The sequence below is a fragment of the Protomyctophum parallelum genome (genome assembly GCF_964188405.1).
Source record: "Protomyctophum parallelum genome assembly, chromosome: 6".
NCBI classification, from domain to species: domain Eukaryota; kingdom Metazoa; phylum Chordata; class Actinopteri; order Myctophiformes; family Myctophidae; genus Protomyctophum; species Protomyctophum parallelum.
The window spans coordinates 15,572,234-15,590,823 of NC_139701.1; the positions used below are offsets into that span (position 1 = coordinate 15,572,234).

At 43.5% G+C, this 18,590-nt stretch overlaps 1 protein-coding gene across 12 annotated transcripts in view; it reads right to left on the bottom strand.

The window, feature by feature from the left end:
• Positions 1-18,590, bottom strand: part of kdm4b (lysine (K)-specific demethylase 4B) — a 72,701-nt gene that overhangs the window by 25,127 nt on the left and 28,984 nt on the right. For all 12 annotated transcript variants that reach the window (XM_083767985.1, XM_083767984.1, XM_083767990.1 and 9 more), the window contains exons 7-12: positions 17,160-17,209; positions 11,813-11,916; positions 7,408-7,545; positions 3,784-3,980; positions 3,079-3,341; positions 1,587-1,777 (exon numbers count right to left, since the gene is read on the bottom strand). In XM_083767985.1, coding sequence (XP_083624111.1) covers positions 1,587-1,777; positions 3,079-3,341; positions 3,784-3,980; positions 7,408-7,545; positions 11,813-11,916; positions 17,160-17,209 — 943 coding nt within the window. The remainder of the gene's footprint in view (positions 1-1,586; positions 1,778-3,078; positions 3,342-3,783; positions 3,981-7,407; positions 7,546-11,812; positions 11,917-17,159; positions 17,210-18,590) is intronic.

The following is an 18,590-nucleotide window of genomic DNA, read 5'->3' on the forward strand; positions in this document are numbered from 1 at the left end:
GGTCATAGTCTTTTGAATAAAAATCCATTAGGTTTTGGTAACCTGAAATGTTTTAGTCTAGTTTTACTTGGCAAAATATCCTAAGATTTTAGTAGACTAAATCGACAGTTGATTTAGTCGACTAAAATGTATGTTGGTGGGCTTTGATGGTGTTGTGACACGTGATTTATACAGTACTTAACTTTTTCTGGGCAGATTTGCTTGAGGCAAAAACTACCCCAGGTCCGTGAACCAAAACTGAAAGCCACCGACCTTAGCGTATCCAAGTCATCCGAAAAACATAAACGTTGCAACCGGCCGTAAACAAAGCTTGTTAGGATTATGGGTCAATGGGCCCCGGCCATTTTGACTTTGGCATCATGGCTTGCATACGTCGCGCTAGCTAGCATTACAGAGCTAGCCAGAGGTAGCTTAGGGTCAGGGCCTACACATTAATCAATATATAACGCCTTAAGACGTGTACAGACGTCCTATGCCTCCTACGGTTTTATTTGATAAGTAAATGCTTTACTTAGCATCATAATATAAGTGTTTAATGTGAGCGTAGTGAGCTTGTAGATCGGCTATTTTTGGAGTGTGACAGTGACCCCCAAGTGCAGCCAAGCATAAAATGAATTGTCTCTTCTCCACTAGCATAATTGTCTGCATATTATATAGTCTAATAGTTTGATATAGTTTGTGTCATCATAGCTTAGTTGTTACTTTTAGATCATTTTTGTTTAGTCTTCTTCAGTGAAAAAAGGTAGTCGACAGACATTTTTCGTCATAGTTTTAGTCGACTAACACTATTGGTTCAGGTTCAGGTTTATTTGTCATTTGTATAGATACAGAGTATACATACAATGAAATTTATTTTGCTCAGAGCACTCTCCGTCTTACATACACAGGACATAAACAAACATCTATAGTGCAAGAAAAGACAAAAAACAGTAAAAGAAAGTGCAAGTGAAGTGAAGTGCAATACAGTTCAAGGTCAGCTGTTCAGCAGCCTGACTGCCTGGGGGTAAAAACTGTTACTGAGACGGGTGGTACGAGATTTGATGCTCTGGTAGCGTTTTTTGGAGGGGAGTAGTTTGAACAGGGTATTTGCGGGGTGGCTGGTGTCTTCCATGATGTTATGGGCTTTTTTCATACAGCGAGTGGTGTAGATGTTATGGAGACTGGGTAATTCTGTAGTGCCGATGATTTTAGCTGCTGTTTTAATGGTCCTCTGCAACCTGTTGCAGTCCTGAGCGGTCGTGTTACCGTACCACACTGTGATACAGCCAGTTAAGACACTTTCAATTATACAGCGATAAAAGTTCACTAGTCCTTTTGTACTTAAGCCAAATTTTTTAAGGCGCCTCAGAAAGTACAGTCGCTGCTGCGCCTTCTTGAGGATGTACTCGTTGTTGAGTGACCATGTGAATGTGTCTGTGATATGTATGCCCAGGAATTTAAAGTTATCAACTATGTCGACAGACGACAGATTGGTCTAACAATTCAAGGTGTTGTTCTTATAAAAAATAATATATATATATATTTTTTTAAACCACTGATTTAAACAACAACCGGTAAAGTGATATGTCAAGTAAAGCTAACGTTACCTGTAAGTCGGGGTCAGGTTTAATCATCTGAGGCATCAGAGTCTGGGTCTGCATGTTGCCGGAGGAACCCATGCTAGCAAACTTCTCAAATTCCGCCTCGAACCCAGTGATGATCGTCTGATTTCTGCTTACTATTTCCTCCTGCTTCATCTCCTCCGCCGTCAGCATCGACACTGGTTTGTCTTCTTGTTCTGCGGGACAAGAGGCAGAGATGTAAGTGTGGCGACAGGATGGACCGACTATGATACCTGGTTAACCATTCAGGTCGGGAAGCCCTTTTGGTGTTTTAAGCGCTACGAGCTTGTAGATCTGCATGTAGGTTGTAGGTATTTTGAAAAAATCGTGAAAATGTAGTGCAAATCTTTGAATATATATTATTTCAAAGCCAACGTTTTTAACTCAAATCTTTGCTTCTGGAACTACATATTGTCAGATGGCGGTCGGCAAGCTATTAAATATAATCTTGGGGGTCCTTGACATGAAAATATTTGAGAACCACTGACATAGAAACATAGGGTTTTTCAGAAAACTGTCAGGATTTGTGGAATTGTCCACAGGTCTAAATGGGTTAATCAGTAATCCGTGGTTAATATTTGTTTAGAAATAATGTTCTGTGTGGAGTGAAGATTGTTCAAGCCACTCCGTTTCTCCATCATAGTTTCTTTCATTTATATTTAATAACATCCAGAAGGACAGAGCTCTTCCTGGCCGAAACGGAAAGTCAGTCACACTATCTTGCACACGGCATTGACCATTAGCACCATCATCAGCTACAAAGTTGTAAAGCAAGCACACACACCCTTTTATGAGCGAAGGGCCACTATGGATATATCACACACACACCACCGATGTGTACTTCTTCTGGCTATTGCCGAAGGATTTGTTACAGTGGTGACATATTTCCAATTCCAAGGAGTGCTGTATTCACATCCACCTGTCACTTCTAAATTTATCTCCAATTTTCACTCCCTAGAAATGTGTGTGTGTGTGTGTGTGTGTGTGTGTATTAAGATGATATCTGGTTTAAATTAGTGTCGAGGAGAAACGGTGCATGATAACTGTGGTCAACACGTGACTGGGCACTGAATAATGGATTGCATTTTTATAGTGCTTTTCTATGAGTGCTTACTCAAAGCGTTTTACAATGGTCCATCATTGGGAGGTGAAGCGGCGAACACAACAGTCAACGCCAGCGTCCTCATTGGACGATCTAATCTACCTCCCAATCAGTCATCAGTCTAAACAGTATAACATCAAAGTAGATATAATCTGTATTAAACTATAGGATGCCAGTAGTCACATAAAATGTATATATCCAGTATGATCGATCCCCCGACCATCGCTAAACGCAGAGGTTTTCTCTGTTCCGCAAAATAAATAAAATAAATGTTGGCGTGACGACTATCCGTTCCAGCTGGTTAGGGTCCGTTGCTAATATAATGCTCGCCAACAAATGGAGAGGAACGACAACGGAAGCCATTGGGATCCTTACCCTCCTTCACGGCATCGTTGGCCCACATGGCGGCCGCCACCACCTGGGCCCGGGCCAGCGCGTCCGCTCTCTCCTGCTCCTCCCTCTCCATGAGCTCCAGGGTCAGCATGGCCTCGCGCTTCAGCCTCTCCTGCCGGCGCTCCGACTCCGCCTGCTCCACGCGCCGGTGGTAGTCGGTGGCGTTCAGCTCGATGCCCGCCTCCGCCAGCACCTTCACCTCCTCCATCTTCAGCCTCCGCAGCTGCTTCACCTTCTGCTGGGCCCTGTGTGTGTGTAAGAAAGGTTAGTTAGGAAGGTTACGCATAGGTTTTATTTTGATTTTCTTTAAGTCCAGGGACACCCACCCTGAGGTAATTATTACCCATGTGTTGTGTCAATTTGGTCATAAATCACTGCATTTTAAGCTGGTGTCGTCTGGCTGTGTTTTGGGGACTGGGTAGGGGCTACTAGACTGGAACTCACCTATGCTGTATATGGCATAGGCAGCTCCGAAACTAGGCGCAGCTGCGCGATATTTGACTGATTAATTAGAGCAACAGAGAGAGAAAGGAATGTGTGTGTACGTGTGTGTCAATTTAACAAAGGTGCAGACGATCAGAAATCAGCAGACAGTGAGCGACTGTATGCCGAATTGAAGTGGACTCGGCCCCAGACTTTTTTTTCCCTCCTCCATGGACATAAAACGTTTCCGAGGCCCTACTGTACCTGCGCAGCAGCTGGACTCTGTACTTGACGCGGTTCTCCCTCCACAGCTCCAGCTGGGTGCTGCTGAGCTCCGTGGGTCTCAGGTGGTCCAGCAGCGTCACGTCTCGGCCCTGCTTCCACAGCTCATAGCGCTCCGGCTGCAGCTGCCGCACAAACACGTCCATGCTGATCTTCACCGTGTCGTTACGACACGTGCACTATGTGGACACACACACACACACACACACACAGTTGATTGATGCAGTGTCCTAGTCAACTCTATAATAATTAACTGCTGCACGCCGTACACAAGTCTGTAGTTGAAACGTGTCAATATGAGACGGGTTGAGAACAACAAAGAGAGAAAGTGGGAAGAAAAACAGCAAGAACACTTCTATCTAATCAAACACATTAAAGAGATGGCTCGATGTGAGACAGGTATATCTGTGCCCGCACCCACGTGTGTGTGTGTGTGTGTGTGTGTGTGTGTGTGTGTGTGTGTGTGTGTGTGTGTGTGTGTGTGTGTGTGTGTGTGTGTGTGTGTGTGTGTGTGTGCGTGTGTGTGTGTGTGCGTGCTCTCGATTAAAACAAAAAGGCATTTTCTTCCATGCTGTATAACATCTCATCCTTTTCACTTCCAGAGTTGTGCTGAAAGCATGTTCAATTACTGAAGACATACTGCAGCAGAATGGACAGGAGAGAGAGAGAGAGAGAGAGAGAGAGCGCCACAACAGTAGCTAAACCCAGTGACTCCGCGACAAAACCAATATCCACACTACATCTCATCATGACACCAAATTCCGTGGCGGATGATGGGGGTACTTGACATGAAAAAGTTTGAGTACCGCTGGCCCGGTCGCGGTCTCGTTTTTTATTGATCTGGTTTGCGTATTTCTCTCGCAAAGACCTGGCAACACTGCGACAAAACCAATCTTCACACTACATCTGATCATGACACCAGTTGAGAGACGGAAACATGAAAACCGTGTTGGAGCCAGAGAGGGGCAGAGAGAGAGAGAGGGAGAGGCTGTTATAGGGATGATTGTTACCGCCATAAAACCGTCAGCGACAACAGGGAGATAGATGAGCGCTGAGGGACACCGACACAAATGAATACGGGACTCTACTGTCCGGGAAAACAAACAAACAGAAGAAGTGTACAGCGCATGTACAGTCGACAAGCAATGAAATGAAAACGCAATCAAAATGCGGGGGCAAGGGAACATTTCCCCCATTTTCGTTATTAATAGTACAACCACCAGTTTCATGTTTGTGTAACCATTATGATGGTAGTGTTGTTATTGAAGGAGGGAACATTGGATTAGCACACCGTTTCTCAAGGTTCAGAGCAAAATTGCGGGTGGTCAATGGGGAAATGTTTTAAAATGAGTTAGTACAGATGGGGCCTGCCGATGGCCGAGTGGTTTATGCTGCATTCATGGAATCAGGCAACCAAACTTTATTTTAGTGGACGGGAGCAGGACGGTAAACGGAACGGAACAGGACAGGACAAAATATTTAATCTTTTTACCGTTCCGTGCCGTCCAGCAGGTTTTGCCATTTGCCGTCTACCACTTGCATGTGAATGCAGCATAAGGCACGCACCAAATATCGTCTGTCGGGTGGAAACCTCATCTGTCCGAAAGGGTTACTTTTCAGGATTCAAATAAAAAAAAGTAGCTGTAGTATGATCAAGTACGGCGTCAATTTAGATAGATAAGAGGAGATAAGAGGTTTCTGCCAGACAGCAACAATTTCCTGGAAAGTAACGGTTTCGGACATACAAGGTTTCCACACGACGACATCGACGGAATTCAGGCAAAATATTTTTCTTAGGGGCCCGTGTTTGAAAGGTAATCCCAGCTGACAACAAAATGCGGGTCTACATCTCAACTATGTTGAGGTACCACTATTTCTCTGAGTCTATGAAGCAGAGACCTGCTGTCACACGGGAAGTCCCATGAGACCCGTACAGGACCTGACATAAAACGGAATTTACACGGGATTATGTGCTCAGACAGCCAACCAAAAACAGGCAGGCAGGAGCTTGACAAACAGAGGCTGCAAATAATAAAAACAAATAACTAGTACTGGAAACTGAGAGTATTATAACCCATAGCTGGTGGGGACGGAGGCGTTACATAGCAACCGGAGCAATGCTAAAAGGTGAATTGACGATCACCGCTTTTCATAATGGAGTATACGGTTTTCTATGAACATGTACATAGCTGGCACAATGTTCCTCCGGCTCATGGATCCCAACCCTAGTCATACCGTGAATAGCGCCCGGTTTCTCTACTTTTTTCTCTTCTCTATTGGCCAATTGTGTTGGAAATGGAATAGCAGCTCGGCCAAGAGCTAGACTTTCTAAGGGAGCAAAAGCAGTAGGCAATGCAACAACAGTGTTGCGGGTGCAAACATCATTTACAAAACACTATTCTATTCCATTAAATGTCTGTAGTAAATCTGTCCAGCTGTTAGAACAGCAAAAGCACATGGTTAGTTATGAGATTTACCAGACAATGTGGCCCACAAAGCAAGCAAGCTATATTCTCTTTTTATTTTATATTTCTTTACTCGCTCCACTGCTTACGCGACTGAAATCACAATATCCTTCATCCATTTAATAATGTATTGGACCACCACACAGCTGGTTTATTGCTTATGGCGGGGCCGAGGTGCACAAACACAGACCAATAACAACACTAAACTGCGGTCTATATCTCCTGTGTGCTCGACACTAAACCCCAAACCAATATGAGGAGGAGAGAGCGAGGAGTGTGAGTCATCGTCCAGTCACTTCCATGATGAAGAAGTGTAGCGGTCGTTCCTTGTGGGAGCTGCTGGGGGTAGTGCTGCCTGGCGAGGTGATTTCTGTTGCTTCTTTTCAAGACATAAAGGAAGACAAGTGTCACCGGGGCCGGGAAAACCCCCCGAGGGGAGACAGGCTGGGCCGAGTGTGACGGAACACTGAGTGAGACACCCCGAGAACTGAGCTGCTGGCTCTTTCAGAATAGAGCCGAGACTACCACACATAAGACACTAGTGCTGCACAAGTCTTGCTCAAATGTGAATCTCAATTGTCTTCCACGAGAATTGATATCACATTTCTCACACGATTCTAATTTTTTCTCCATGATAATATTTATTAAAAAAACAAAAACTTAAGAATACGGTAACTAAAATGAATTGAACAGCCAACTAGTGCTGTACGATTCTTCACAAAATGAAATTGCAGAAGTGTCTGAATTTAGGTCTTGATCTTTTTTTGATTAATTGTGCAGGACTACACATTTTTATGTTAGCATCTGAGAAAAGTGAGCGACGGAAGAGAGAAAAGACGAGAGAAGGAATGGTAGAAATAAGAGAGAGAGAGAGGACGACCGAGAGAGAGAGGACAAGTTAAAGACAGACAGACGAGGGGTCTCTCAGCGGCTGTTCTCCTTCCCAGTCCTCCACAGTGTTTGAGGTGGGGGAGAAGTGGTGAGGATTGCTTGGTGGCAGTATTGGGGGGGGGGGGGGGAGAGAGAGAGAGAGAGAGAGAGAGAGAGAGAGAGAGAGAGAGAGACAGCATTGTTCACCTGGTTATAAACCAATATTGTAAAGCAGAAACTGAAGCACTATCTCCTCTCCCTCCTTCCTCACCTGCGTGGCCATCTTGCCGTAGTCCACCCAGCGCAGCGTGGCGAAGTTGGTGGACTCAGCACAGTTGAAGCCGTGGTTGAAGCCGGCGTGGTAGCCGTACGGGAACGTGACCATGAACTCACCCTCGTTCTGCGTGACCTGGTGGTGACACAAAGGAACACACATTTAGACCTGAGGGGGAAAAGAAGTCTTCTAATTCCCAACAGTTTTCTGATGTCATGTTTCTATGGCATGTTTCAATGTCAGTGGTGCTCAACCATTTTCATGTCAAAGAATCCCAAAAATATCTGTATTTGGCTGCGTACCCCCATCTGAAAGAATATATATATTCTAAGATTGGTGCCACATTTTCACAGTTTCACTCGGTGCCGCGCTATGAGCTTGTAGATCTGATATTTTTCAATAGCTTAAATATAACAATGGGTTGCCTTAAGTGTAAAAGGAGCTCTTGGACAAGGTAGTGATATGACTGGTACTGCTGTCTGGGCGGAGATGAGGTCTCGCCTCTTTCATTTTCAGCACAGAAAGCGCTCTAGGCTGTGCTTTGTCTTCATAACAGAGTGGACAGTGCTGTGAACACACCTCTAAGGGAATCAAGGTGCATTATTTTATTCGCCATTTGAGCCACCGACCACCGTCTCACGGGATTAAGCCTCTCAAAACTTTTAATATTTCATTATTGTTGGATACAATTCTGTCCACAATTCCATCCGTGCTGTAGGCTATCGATGTTAGTACCATAGGAGAGATAACAGGCCAAACGTATGAATACAATAATTCTTATTCTATATTCTCGATTTGTGTATTTCTAGGAAACTAATTAATGCAGCTGTTTAACAATAATTTGAAACCAAATGGACTCTTACGGGTCCATTAGGTGTCATGTTACGCTCTCAAGAGTTGAAGATCTATAAGGGTCCATTTGGTTACCAACTCTCCATCATTTAGCTGGGGACAATTTGTCACAGGGGGAATTGAAATGGCACATTCTATATATACAGACCAAGAAGCAAATCCAAAGGGAACCATATTTACATTTTAATGTTAAACACAACGATACATTTTTAATGTGTTGTTGCGGGAATTCTAAGGACCATCAAAGCATGGAAATGTGTATTTGCATAATACATTTTAGTCCAAGTAAGTTCAATTATTCATGGCCGCATTGAGGGAATTCAAATGGTGAGTTCCAAGGGACTATATACATGTTTACACTCACAAAGACCACAAAGGAAAAAGCTGCATTGTGTTTTATCCTTGTGACATGTTATGTACAAATGAATACATGTTTATGTTTGCATTTTATATATAAACATAAACGTTGCAACTGTTATAACCGTTATATAAATTATGCTATATTTGAATAGCCAATGTATGTGGTTAAAATATAAAGTGACAAAGTTGCTTCCCCTGTTTTAAGGTGGTTGCACACTGATGCGTCACTATCACTAGCTGCCAGTTAACAACACCCCACTAGACTCCACTAGACAGTAGAAAGTAGTAGGCTATCACTAGCTGTCAGCCAGTTACCAACACCCCACTAGACTCCACTAGACTAGACAGTAGAAAGTAGTAGGCTATAACTAGCTGTCAGACAGTTACCAACACCCCACTAGACTCTACTAGACTAGACAGTAGAAAGTAGTAGGCTATCACTAGCTGTCAGACAGTTACCAACACCCCACTAGACTCCACTAGACTAGACAGTAGAAAGTAGTAGGCTATCACTAGCTGTCAGACAGTTACCAACACCCCACTAGACAGTAGAAAGTAGTAGGCTATCACTAGCTGTCAGCCAGTTACCAACACCCCACTATACAGTAGAAAGTAGTAGGCTATCACTAGCTGTCAGCCAGTTACCAACACCCCACTAGACTCCACTAGACTAGACAGTAGAAAGTAGTAGGCTATCACTAGCTGTCAGCCAGTTACCAACACCCCACTAGACAGTAGAAAGTAGTAGGCTATCACTAGCTGTCAGCCAGTTACCAACACCCCACTATACAGTAGAAAGTAGTAGGCTATCACTAGCTGTCAGACAGTTACCAACACCCCACTAGACAGTAGAAAGTAGTAGGCTATCACTAGCTGTCAGCCAGTTACCAACACCCCACTAGACAGTAGAAGGTAGTAGGCTATCACTAGCTGTCAGCCAGTTACCAACACCCCACTAGACCCCCACCAAAACGTTATACAAGCGAAATATTCGGTGGCAGTGTGCAAACGTGATTGAAATAAAGTGGGGTCAATTATTTGTTTACGTCTTCCGAAACTCGTTTCCGATATTCGGCCGGGAAAAAATGGGTTAAAGAGTAAGACTCACGGCTGGAACACTTTCACCCCTGAACAAAGAATTTGCAACACATGTACAAAAAGGATAAGTCTAAACTTCCACGTTTGTTCTTAGCTGCAGCTCAGGGATTGACGTCAGTCTCTCCAGTTCCTGCTCAACCTTGTTAAAAGGAACTTTAGTTTTGTATGCGAGAAGGAAAGAGAGAGAGAGATGGGGTGGGGAGGGGTGTCATGCACAATAAAAAAACTAAAAGACCAATTTGGCAGAGCTCCACTTCTGGCACAGTCAGGGGAAGGAAAAAGAAGATGAGAAAATCAAAAGACGAGCAGACAAGTGATGATGATGATGATGATGGTGGTGGTGTGAATCAAGGAGCAGAGAGTATAGGAGGTAAACTTTACAGACCGAGGGAAGGAGGTGTGCGCCCAAAATAAGTTCACAGGGAAATAAAGAAAGGATAACAAGTCGGGGTTTCCTGTTTTTGGATGGTTGAAGTGAGGGGCGTGTGTTATGACACTTCCGAGACACTTCTCTCACGCGTGCGTGCGTGCGAGAGACGGTGGCACATCGGATGTGATAATGACGCCCACAGGGGCAGGAACACGAGATGAACGGAAGGAAAAATAAAATTAAAATAAAACATGCTGAAGTTATGCTGACAGCACCTATGCATTGCATATTCCCTTGTTTTTCTTCCCTTAAACTTTTAATCTTCCGTTCATTTTTCTGTAGCAATAGGTTGTGGTGTTTTTTGTTGTTTTTTTTGTTAACAGATCTTCACTACAGCATCTTAAATGGAAGTTTAAAATACTTCAGACCTTTTTTGTTGATGTAGTTGGAGGATCTCGGATGGCCAGGGAGGAATGCATGTCAAGACGCAGAATGAAGTAGACCAGACTTGTCGGAATACGTTAGTTCTAAGTTTTATTATAGCAAAGCAAAGTCACAGACGAGATAGTCTCGGGTATATCAGGTGACAGCAACTGTCCTTAGTTTTTTACCAAGCCTTTTATACCCTGCTTGTCAGGCCATCTGTACCCCTGGGTCCCCTATATCGGAGTTCAAACTGTCACATCATGTCAAAATGACATTTAACTGGATCCTGGATTCCTCAAAACTTGTGAAATTGTTTGTTTTGGCACTTTGCGTTGGCTACAGCAAACCGCTCCTGTCGGTTTGTTCTGGACTGTTGGTCCTGTGACAAGGCTGGTCGTGTTGTCCTGTGAGACTACGAGGCACTATTATCATTGCCAAACATCTGTTGTTTTCAACTCAACTTTCACCGTCAAGGTTTAGTAATTTGTACTTCTGAGGGGGTGATCACTATTAATTGATTTCTTAGTGTGGTCATTCTGACGATTGCTTTTTTGTTTGACCGAATAACCAAAGGTTTTATTGTATGTTTTTATTTTGTACATCAACAAATCGACATGAAAACATTAGCTTTGTTTTGGGTAAATCGATTAGCACGACAGTGTTCTGAGTGTTGTGCTACCCCTGAAATAGTAGCCCGTTTTACTTTTTGAGAGACCGCCACTGCTGTAGTCAAGCTTGAACCAAAGACGAAAAAGGGCGCAACAATTTCCCCCAATGCTTCTTATTTTACTTTTTGAAATATTTAACTTTTTATTTCTAATTTTGTATAATGAATGGGAGTGAATAATTATTATGCTCATATTTTGTCGATCTAGCTAAGCTTCATTCATTCTTTTCTTTTTTTTACCCATTTAGGCCTGACGTCGAAATAAAGAAAATGTCTTCTAAATTCTGACAGTTTTCTGAAAAACCCATGTTTCTGTATCAGTGGTACTCAACCATTTTTCATGTCAAGGACCCCCAGAATTATCTGTATTTGGCCATGGACCCCCCATCTGAAAATATGTTGTTCCAGGGGACCCCCATAATCAAAGATTTGAGTTAAAAACGCTATGAGCCGCGCTATGAGCTTGTAGATTTCAACAGCTAAAGCATAGCATAATGGCTTAAAACACCAAAAGGGGTTCCCGTCCTGAATGGATTAAATGGGCCTATGTAAATGTTTTATTATGGACTACAGAAACACAAGTGCTAACAGCTAAAGGTTAGCGCCAGCGTTGAACTACAACCACTCACCCTGTCGAAGGGAATGCTGTACTTCTTCAGGATGGATGGAGAGATGAGCGTCATCTTGTGGCGGAGGAAGGCATCACAGCCCTGAGAACTGCCAGGGAAAAAACCTATAGAGAGAGAGAGGTGGGGTAGAAATGTACTATGACTTGTAATAAATTAACAGATGCGGTTAGTGCGGACCGTTTCGTTGCTGTCGGACAGAAACATCCCGTCTCCATATTTTATAAACTTGTTGTGTTTCTTTTTCTTCACAGAATTAAGGCCCTGCATGATCATACTATGGCGTCACACAAAAGCATCAAAAGTAGCGGATATATAAGCTCGAAACGCTGCGCAGAGCGATGCATTTTGAGATTTGTAGATCTGCTACTTTTGATACGATGGAATTTTGAATCCTGAGAAAGTCACAGTCAGGTTTCCACCGGAGCGACCGGACAGAGACGAATGATAATGTCACAACAATGCAAGATTGATTATGTTAAGGCATTGGTAGGGAGTTTAAACTACAAGTGGATGTCTGTACATCCATTTTCACTATTTTTGGAACATTTGTAAAAGAAAAATAATAATAATTTAAAAAAGGCCTGGGCCGTGGCTCAGCGGTCCAGGCACCTTGGCCGGTAGCCCAGTCTGGCAGTGTGCCGCGGTTCGACTCCCGATCCCGACAGCCTTTACTGCATGTCACTCCCCCATCTCTCTCCCCCGTGTACAAAGTGCTGATATACAGTACTTTTAAAAGTAAAGTTGTATTATATAGTTTCAATAATAATGTTGTCACAATGTCACAACATCCAAGCCTGTACTAGTAGGATAAAAAAAAAAAGAAAAAAAATAGAAGTCTGCACACTATATCTTACAAAGCTCACAATCAAGGCTTTTATTGATTAGCGTTTCCACTGAAAACTCTGTCCTGGTCTCATTGGCACACCGTTTGGGAACCATTGCCGTTTGTATTTTCCAACTCCAAGTCAGTCAGGCAGTCACCACCTCTCAGGAGGAAGTGACAATGGGCATGTTGTTGGAGAAAACATGCAGACAGCATAATATCAGCATTACCTTGAACTTGACTTCCTCACTATATGAATAAATATCATTAATTACGTCCCTGGAGGAGTAAATGGGTTATTGTTCTGAATGAGAAGCCGGGACAGTGAGCACTGTGGAGAAGTAAATGCTAAGGCCAACGCACCAATCCCACGCATTGTTGTTGAGAGGTGGCCCGTGGCCGAGTACAGCCTCTTAACCTATTTAGGCCTGACGTCAAACTTTTTAATATGTCTTCTAAATCATGACAATATTCTGAAAAACCTCATGTTTCTATATCAGTGGTTCTCAATATTTCCTGTCAAGGACCCCAACAATGATATGTAATTCGCCACCGACCCCCATCTGAAAATGTGTTGTTCCAGGGACTCCCCAGAAGCAAAGATTTGAGTTAAAATGTTCACTCTGTAATAATATATATTCAAAAGATTTGAGGCACATTTTCACGATTTTTTAAAAATAGCAAAAATAGCATAGCATGGGTGGGTTAAGGCAAGCGCTTGGGCTCGGCGCATACAGACGTAGCAATAGTATGTTTGTACTCTGTATGCATGATGGTATGGATTTATGCATCACTATATTATAAAAGAAAACTGCAAACGTAGCACATCCACAAGCTCCAAGTTTCGAGCTTGCGGATATGATGCTTTTGATGCTTTTCTGTGAGGCTGTAATAGGATCAAGTAGGACATTAATTTACGGCAAGAAAAAAAGGAAAAACACAGAAATTGTTAGAATAATAATATAATTATGGAGATAAGAGGTTTCTGTCAGACAGCAACAACATCCACAACCACACACTCCCTTGTATGCGTCTCTCTTCCTCTCTCTCTCTCTCTCTCTCTCCCACTGCGCTCAACACGTGGCCCAGCAGCGCCCTTCTCCCTGAAGGACGCGTGTCATAATGTATGCTCAACTCTCCTGTCACTGTATTAACACGTCAACGCGTCTTCGAGCAAAAGACGGCCCCCAAAGTCAAACAGCGGTACAACTTCTTGTACAGGGAGTTAGACAAGTCCTTTCGTCATCCTGACACGGTGGTGTGTGTGTGTGTGTGAAAGAGAGAGAGATGGCAGAGCCATGGCGGGGGGGTCATACTGCCTGGAGTCACACAGAGTGTTATTAAAGTAACATATGATGTTAGATTGTGAGCGCTGGGTAATGTGTCTCTGTGACTGTTGTGAGGTGACGGTGGCTGCTGCTGTTTGCCCTGGTAATTAGAACTTGTGGAAGATAACCACTCTCCAGCACGCACGCACGCACGCAACCCCCCCCCCCCCCCCCCCCACACACACACACACACACACACACACACACACACTAGGGGTCCAACGGTTCAGTAAGCCCACGGTTCAGTTAAAATCTCATTTTTTTGGGTCACAGTTTTGGTACAAAAAAGAAAATATATCCAAAATGTGTTCTTCCAACCCTGTCCGGTCTAATGTCAAACATGTATGCTTTCTTGTTGAGTGGTGCAGCCACTCCATTACGGAACTTTGTGTGTCCCTGGGTGGCACAAAAATAGCGTTTGGTTGGTTTTCACAACCAAGTTTCACTGTTGCGCAGCCTAAAACACACACATATTAAAGGACCATTTCACCACTTTCATATAATAGGTCCTCACTAATAATCATGATAAAATGGCACGATTTTTTTCTGCTCAGTCTGTGTCTCATAGGAGGGCTGTGGGCAGTTTAGAAACCGTCTTCCAGTGACATCATCTTTAGGCAGATTTCTTTTAAACAAGATTTTTTTACAGAAATGTTTAGATTTTTATTATCGTGAGAACGATGGCTTCCATTTTCGCATTGCAACTTTTCAGGGCTAGAAAGCCTGCAGTTTCTATTAGCTTGTATTCCCCATCGATGATGTCACTGGAAGACGGTTTCTGAACTGCCCACAGCCCTCCTATGAGACACAGACCGAGTAGGAAAAGAATTGCCTGGGAGCGTTCCTGTGGCTCTGAAAGTTCCGGGGATCCCCACACAGAGTTGCACCACTCACTTCACACAAAGGGGATTATAATCTGTGTTTTAGCAAAGCAGACTCTCCTCTGTCTTATGAGACAATCAGTGTGTCGATCGTCATGGAGCGAAATATTCTATGGGTCTTGAAAGGTTAGTAAAAACACACGCTGGCAAGGGCTGATTTATTTATGCATTTACTTTTGGCAGTAATGAGTTAATGTGTTAAATGCCAACACAGAGCTGAGCTCCAAGAGTTCCTACTGTATGCATTTGTTCTATTCTCTAGTGACTTCAAGGTGGTTGGTTGGTTGGTTGTAGATGGGTGCCTTTAACCAAGTCAACTTGAATGCCACTGACATTAGGAGCAGCTTAATCCTTCAGTCATGAAGGATGACAACGACACAGAGAGAGAGAGATGAGGACGCAGAGCGAGAGGAGAAATGGGGAGACCCACGAATGTGTTAGTTGTGTGTCCGTGTGTGTGTGTGCATGTCTTGGCGCTGATAAAAAGTGACTAATGTACTGGTGCAGTCTGGGTATTAATCCACATTAAAATGCAGCCGGTGCTGTGTGCAGGGCTCCCTATTAACTTAGAGCCTCAAGACGCTCCTTTCAGGCTGCACCAGCTAGCTACTGTTACATTCTGACACACACACACACACACACACACACACACAGGCGACATTAAGGGAATCATAAAGGATGTGGTGGTGAAGTAGGCTTGTGTGTGTGTGTGTGTGTGTGTGTGTGTGTGTGTGTGTGTGTGTGTGTGTGTGTGTGTGTGTGTGTCCAGGTCATGATAATTGAAAACCTTTCTTTAATTATTGTAGATATATATATTTTTTAAATGCATCTTTAACATAATGTTGCAGATCATCATTTTTTAAACCCTCACTAAGTAAAAATATGGAGATAAGAGGTTTCTGACTGACGGCAACGATCATGTTTAATTGTAATGTGACGCGTGTTGTGATTTGTGTTGTTTTTATATAGCTGCTACATGCAGTTTTAGTTCCCCATAAACATGGCTGAAAGGTTGATGATAATAACAACCGGATCACCAGAATCCCGTTCTCAGTTCCTTCACATTTTGTGCCCGTTAAGATTCACAGTCCACAGATTTACCTTGAAGGCAACATGCCATCCTAGACCTCTGGTTTACTATACAGTCCACACATTTTAAAACCTGTATTTCAGCATAACCTTTGAGTTTCTTAAACCCTTAATTGCAAACAGCAGTTTCCTCACATGTTTGAAGCCTGACAGGAGACAAACATTGAGGCTTATATGCCTGCGTGCGCACACGAATACACACACAGGTTGAAACCTGCACATGTACCTATGCCTGGGCTATCTTAAGCAGCATTTGAATTTCAAATTTCAATGGTGCGTGACTGTGTGTGTGTGTGTGTCACATGCAGGTATTTGACTGGGACATAACAGCAGCTAGGGGGAAGAAAGATGTTTTCCAGTGTGGAGGTGTTGCACTCTGCATCTCCCCAGACAGTCTGTCAACAAAAGGTGTCACTCACACAAAGTTGAGAGGCATAAAAAAAGAAAAGGGGGGAATGAAAGCGCTACACTTTTTCCCTAGCTTGCCGTGTTTTTTTTTCTTTTGTTTTTTTTTCTTCTTTTTGTGTCGCTAGTGTTCATCTACAGGGACTCAGGGGTTCAGCTGGCATTAAAAAAAAAGTAAACTTATTTAGTTGAGCGGAGTTCCTCAGGGCCTTTCCTGTTTATCTTCACTGAACATTGGCGTATCTACAATCTCGGGCGTTTGCGACCTGGGCAAAGAGGTAGATTAATCTTGTTATCTCGGGCGTGGCATCTAAACAGTTTTAACAGGAGATGGAGGGAGTGAAGGTTAGGAGAGAACACAGACCAAAGGAGAGTGAGAGAAGAGGGAGGATGAGGAGGAACTACTCTGTGAGGACTCTTCATTTAGTGTGTGTGAGTGCGTGCATGTGTAAAAGGAGGCAGAGCTTGTGTGTGTGCGTGCGTGAAGTACACATTTAACACCTCTTCACTCAGTAGGGACCAAACACACAACCAGAAGCACCTCAGCCCCAAGGCATTCTGGGTAAATCGTGCTACAAGCTTTTAGAGTACGGTTTCCCAGAGGTGGAAAGTTGCCCAGAACTCTACTCAAATACTGTCTTAAGTACAACTTTGAGGTAATTTTAATTTACTTTATACTTAGTAAAATATTGTACCGTTTTACTATGATTATTTATACTAACATACATACAGTCAAGTCCTACTTAAGTTTACACTTGTAGATCTGCTACAACAAATATATACAATAAAATAACAATGTTCTTTCCACCACTGTTGCTTACCTTGTGCGAGCCTCTCCAACCTCTTCCCATGCTCCGGAGGGATGCAGTACCTACAGAGAACAGCAGAGGGAAGGAAACCCAATTAATGGTGAACAACCTTTTAGACCATTCCATTCGTCTCTCGTCTGGCTATCAGAGAACCAGGAAGCCCTGTGGATTCTACAAGTGGTGCAACAGTTTAATCAAACTAATTGACTGAAATCAATCAGCCGAGTCATGTGACTTACTGACGAGAGTAGTATAGGGAGAGAAAGGAGCCTCTATAAGTGAACTGTAGAGGGTAAAGGTTTAAATCTTTGCTTCTGGGGGGGTACCTGGAACATCATATTTTCAGATGGGGGTCGGCGGCCAATTTCATATATTTTTGGGGGTCCTTCACAAGAAACATAGGGTTTTTCAGAATAGTCCTCTAAATGGGTTAATACAACAGTGGGATCAGGGTTCCTTGAGGAGCCTCCAAATGGATCCTTACAGGTTTGCAGTTCGGAGAGTGTCCAAATGGAAGCGAATGTAACCGCTACAGGGTCCATTTGGTTCCATTTGTACTCTCTACTCTCAGGGTTATGGGGGGGGGGGGGGATCCTTGAAATGAATAAAAGCTTTCAGAACCACTGCAATAGTGTGGATGTATGCACATGCAGTGTTACAGATATATATCGTCTCCGTCGGGTGGAAACCTCATGTCCAAAACTGGTATTTTCAGGATTCAAGTTCAAAAATAGCAAAAGTAGCAGATCTTCACACAAGCTGTAGTACCAAGTAGGATGTTAATTTTCGAGAAAAAACAGTATGGAAGTAACTAAGTAAGAGGTTTCTGCCCGACAGCAACAATGAATTAATTGGTGGGGAAGCCTCCTCCGCTCCGCTTAGTTAAAAGCATGCTGGTTTCACTTCAACCCGCCTAGGGAGCTCAGGTAAATGCACTGCAGGGAATATAAACACCCAGCACTCCTCCCTGCCTCCCACAGGCCAACATCTCACTGTACAGAGAGAGGTAGAAACCTCTTACCTCCATATTTTGTGTGTTTTTATCATTTCAGCGCCCTACTTGATCACAAGACAGAGGCACACAAAATAATCAAAAGCAGTTTCCAGCTCGAGGATTTGAATTTGAAACCTGAATGGTAACAGTTTTGTACATATAAGGTTTATATTATCAGGGTATAACATATGAGGTAACATATGAGGTTTTCCACCCGACAGCGACCATGAAAGAGAGGCCACTCAGGAGGAGGAGGAGGAAGAGAAGAGAAAAGAGAGGAGATCATGAGCCGTGTCTGATGCGCGGTGCCACACTGCCACCTGTGGGCCAGAGTTTGAAACGGCAGGCACGCACGCAGCAGAATGGTGGCTTAGCAAACAGAAGGAGAAGCTCGATCCATCACGAGGCGGACTGGTCCAGGGGCTGCTGTCAGAACAGAACACAGCTTG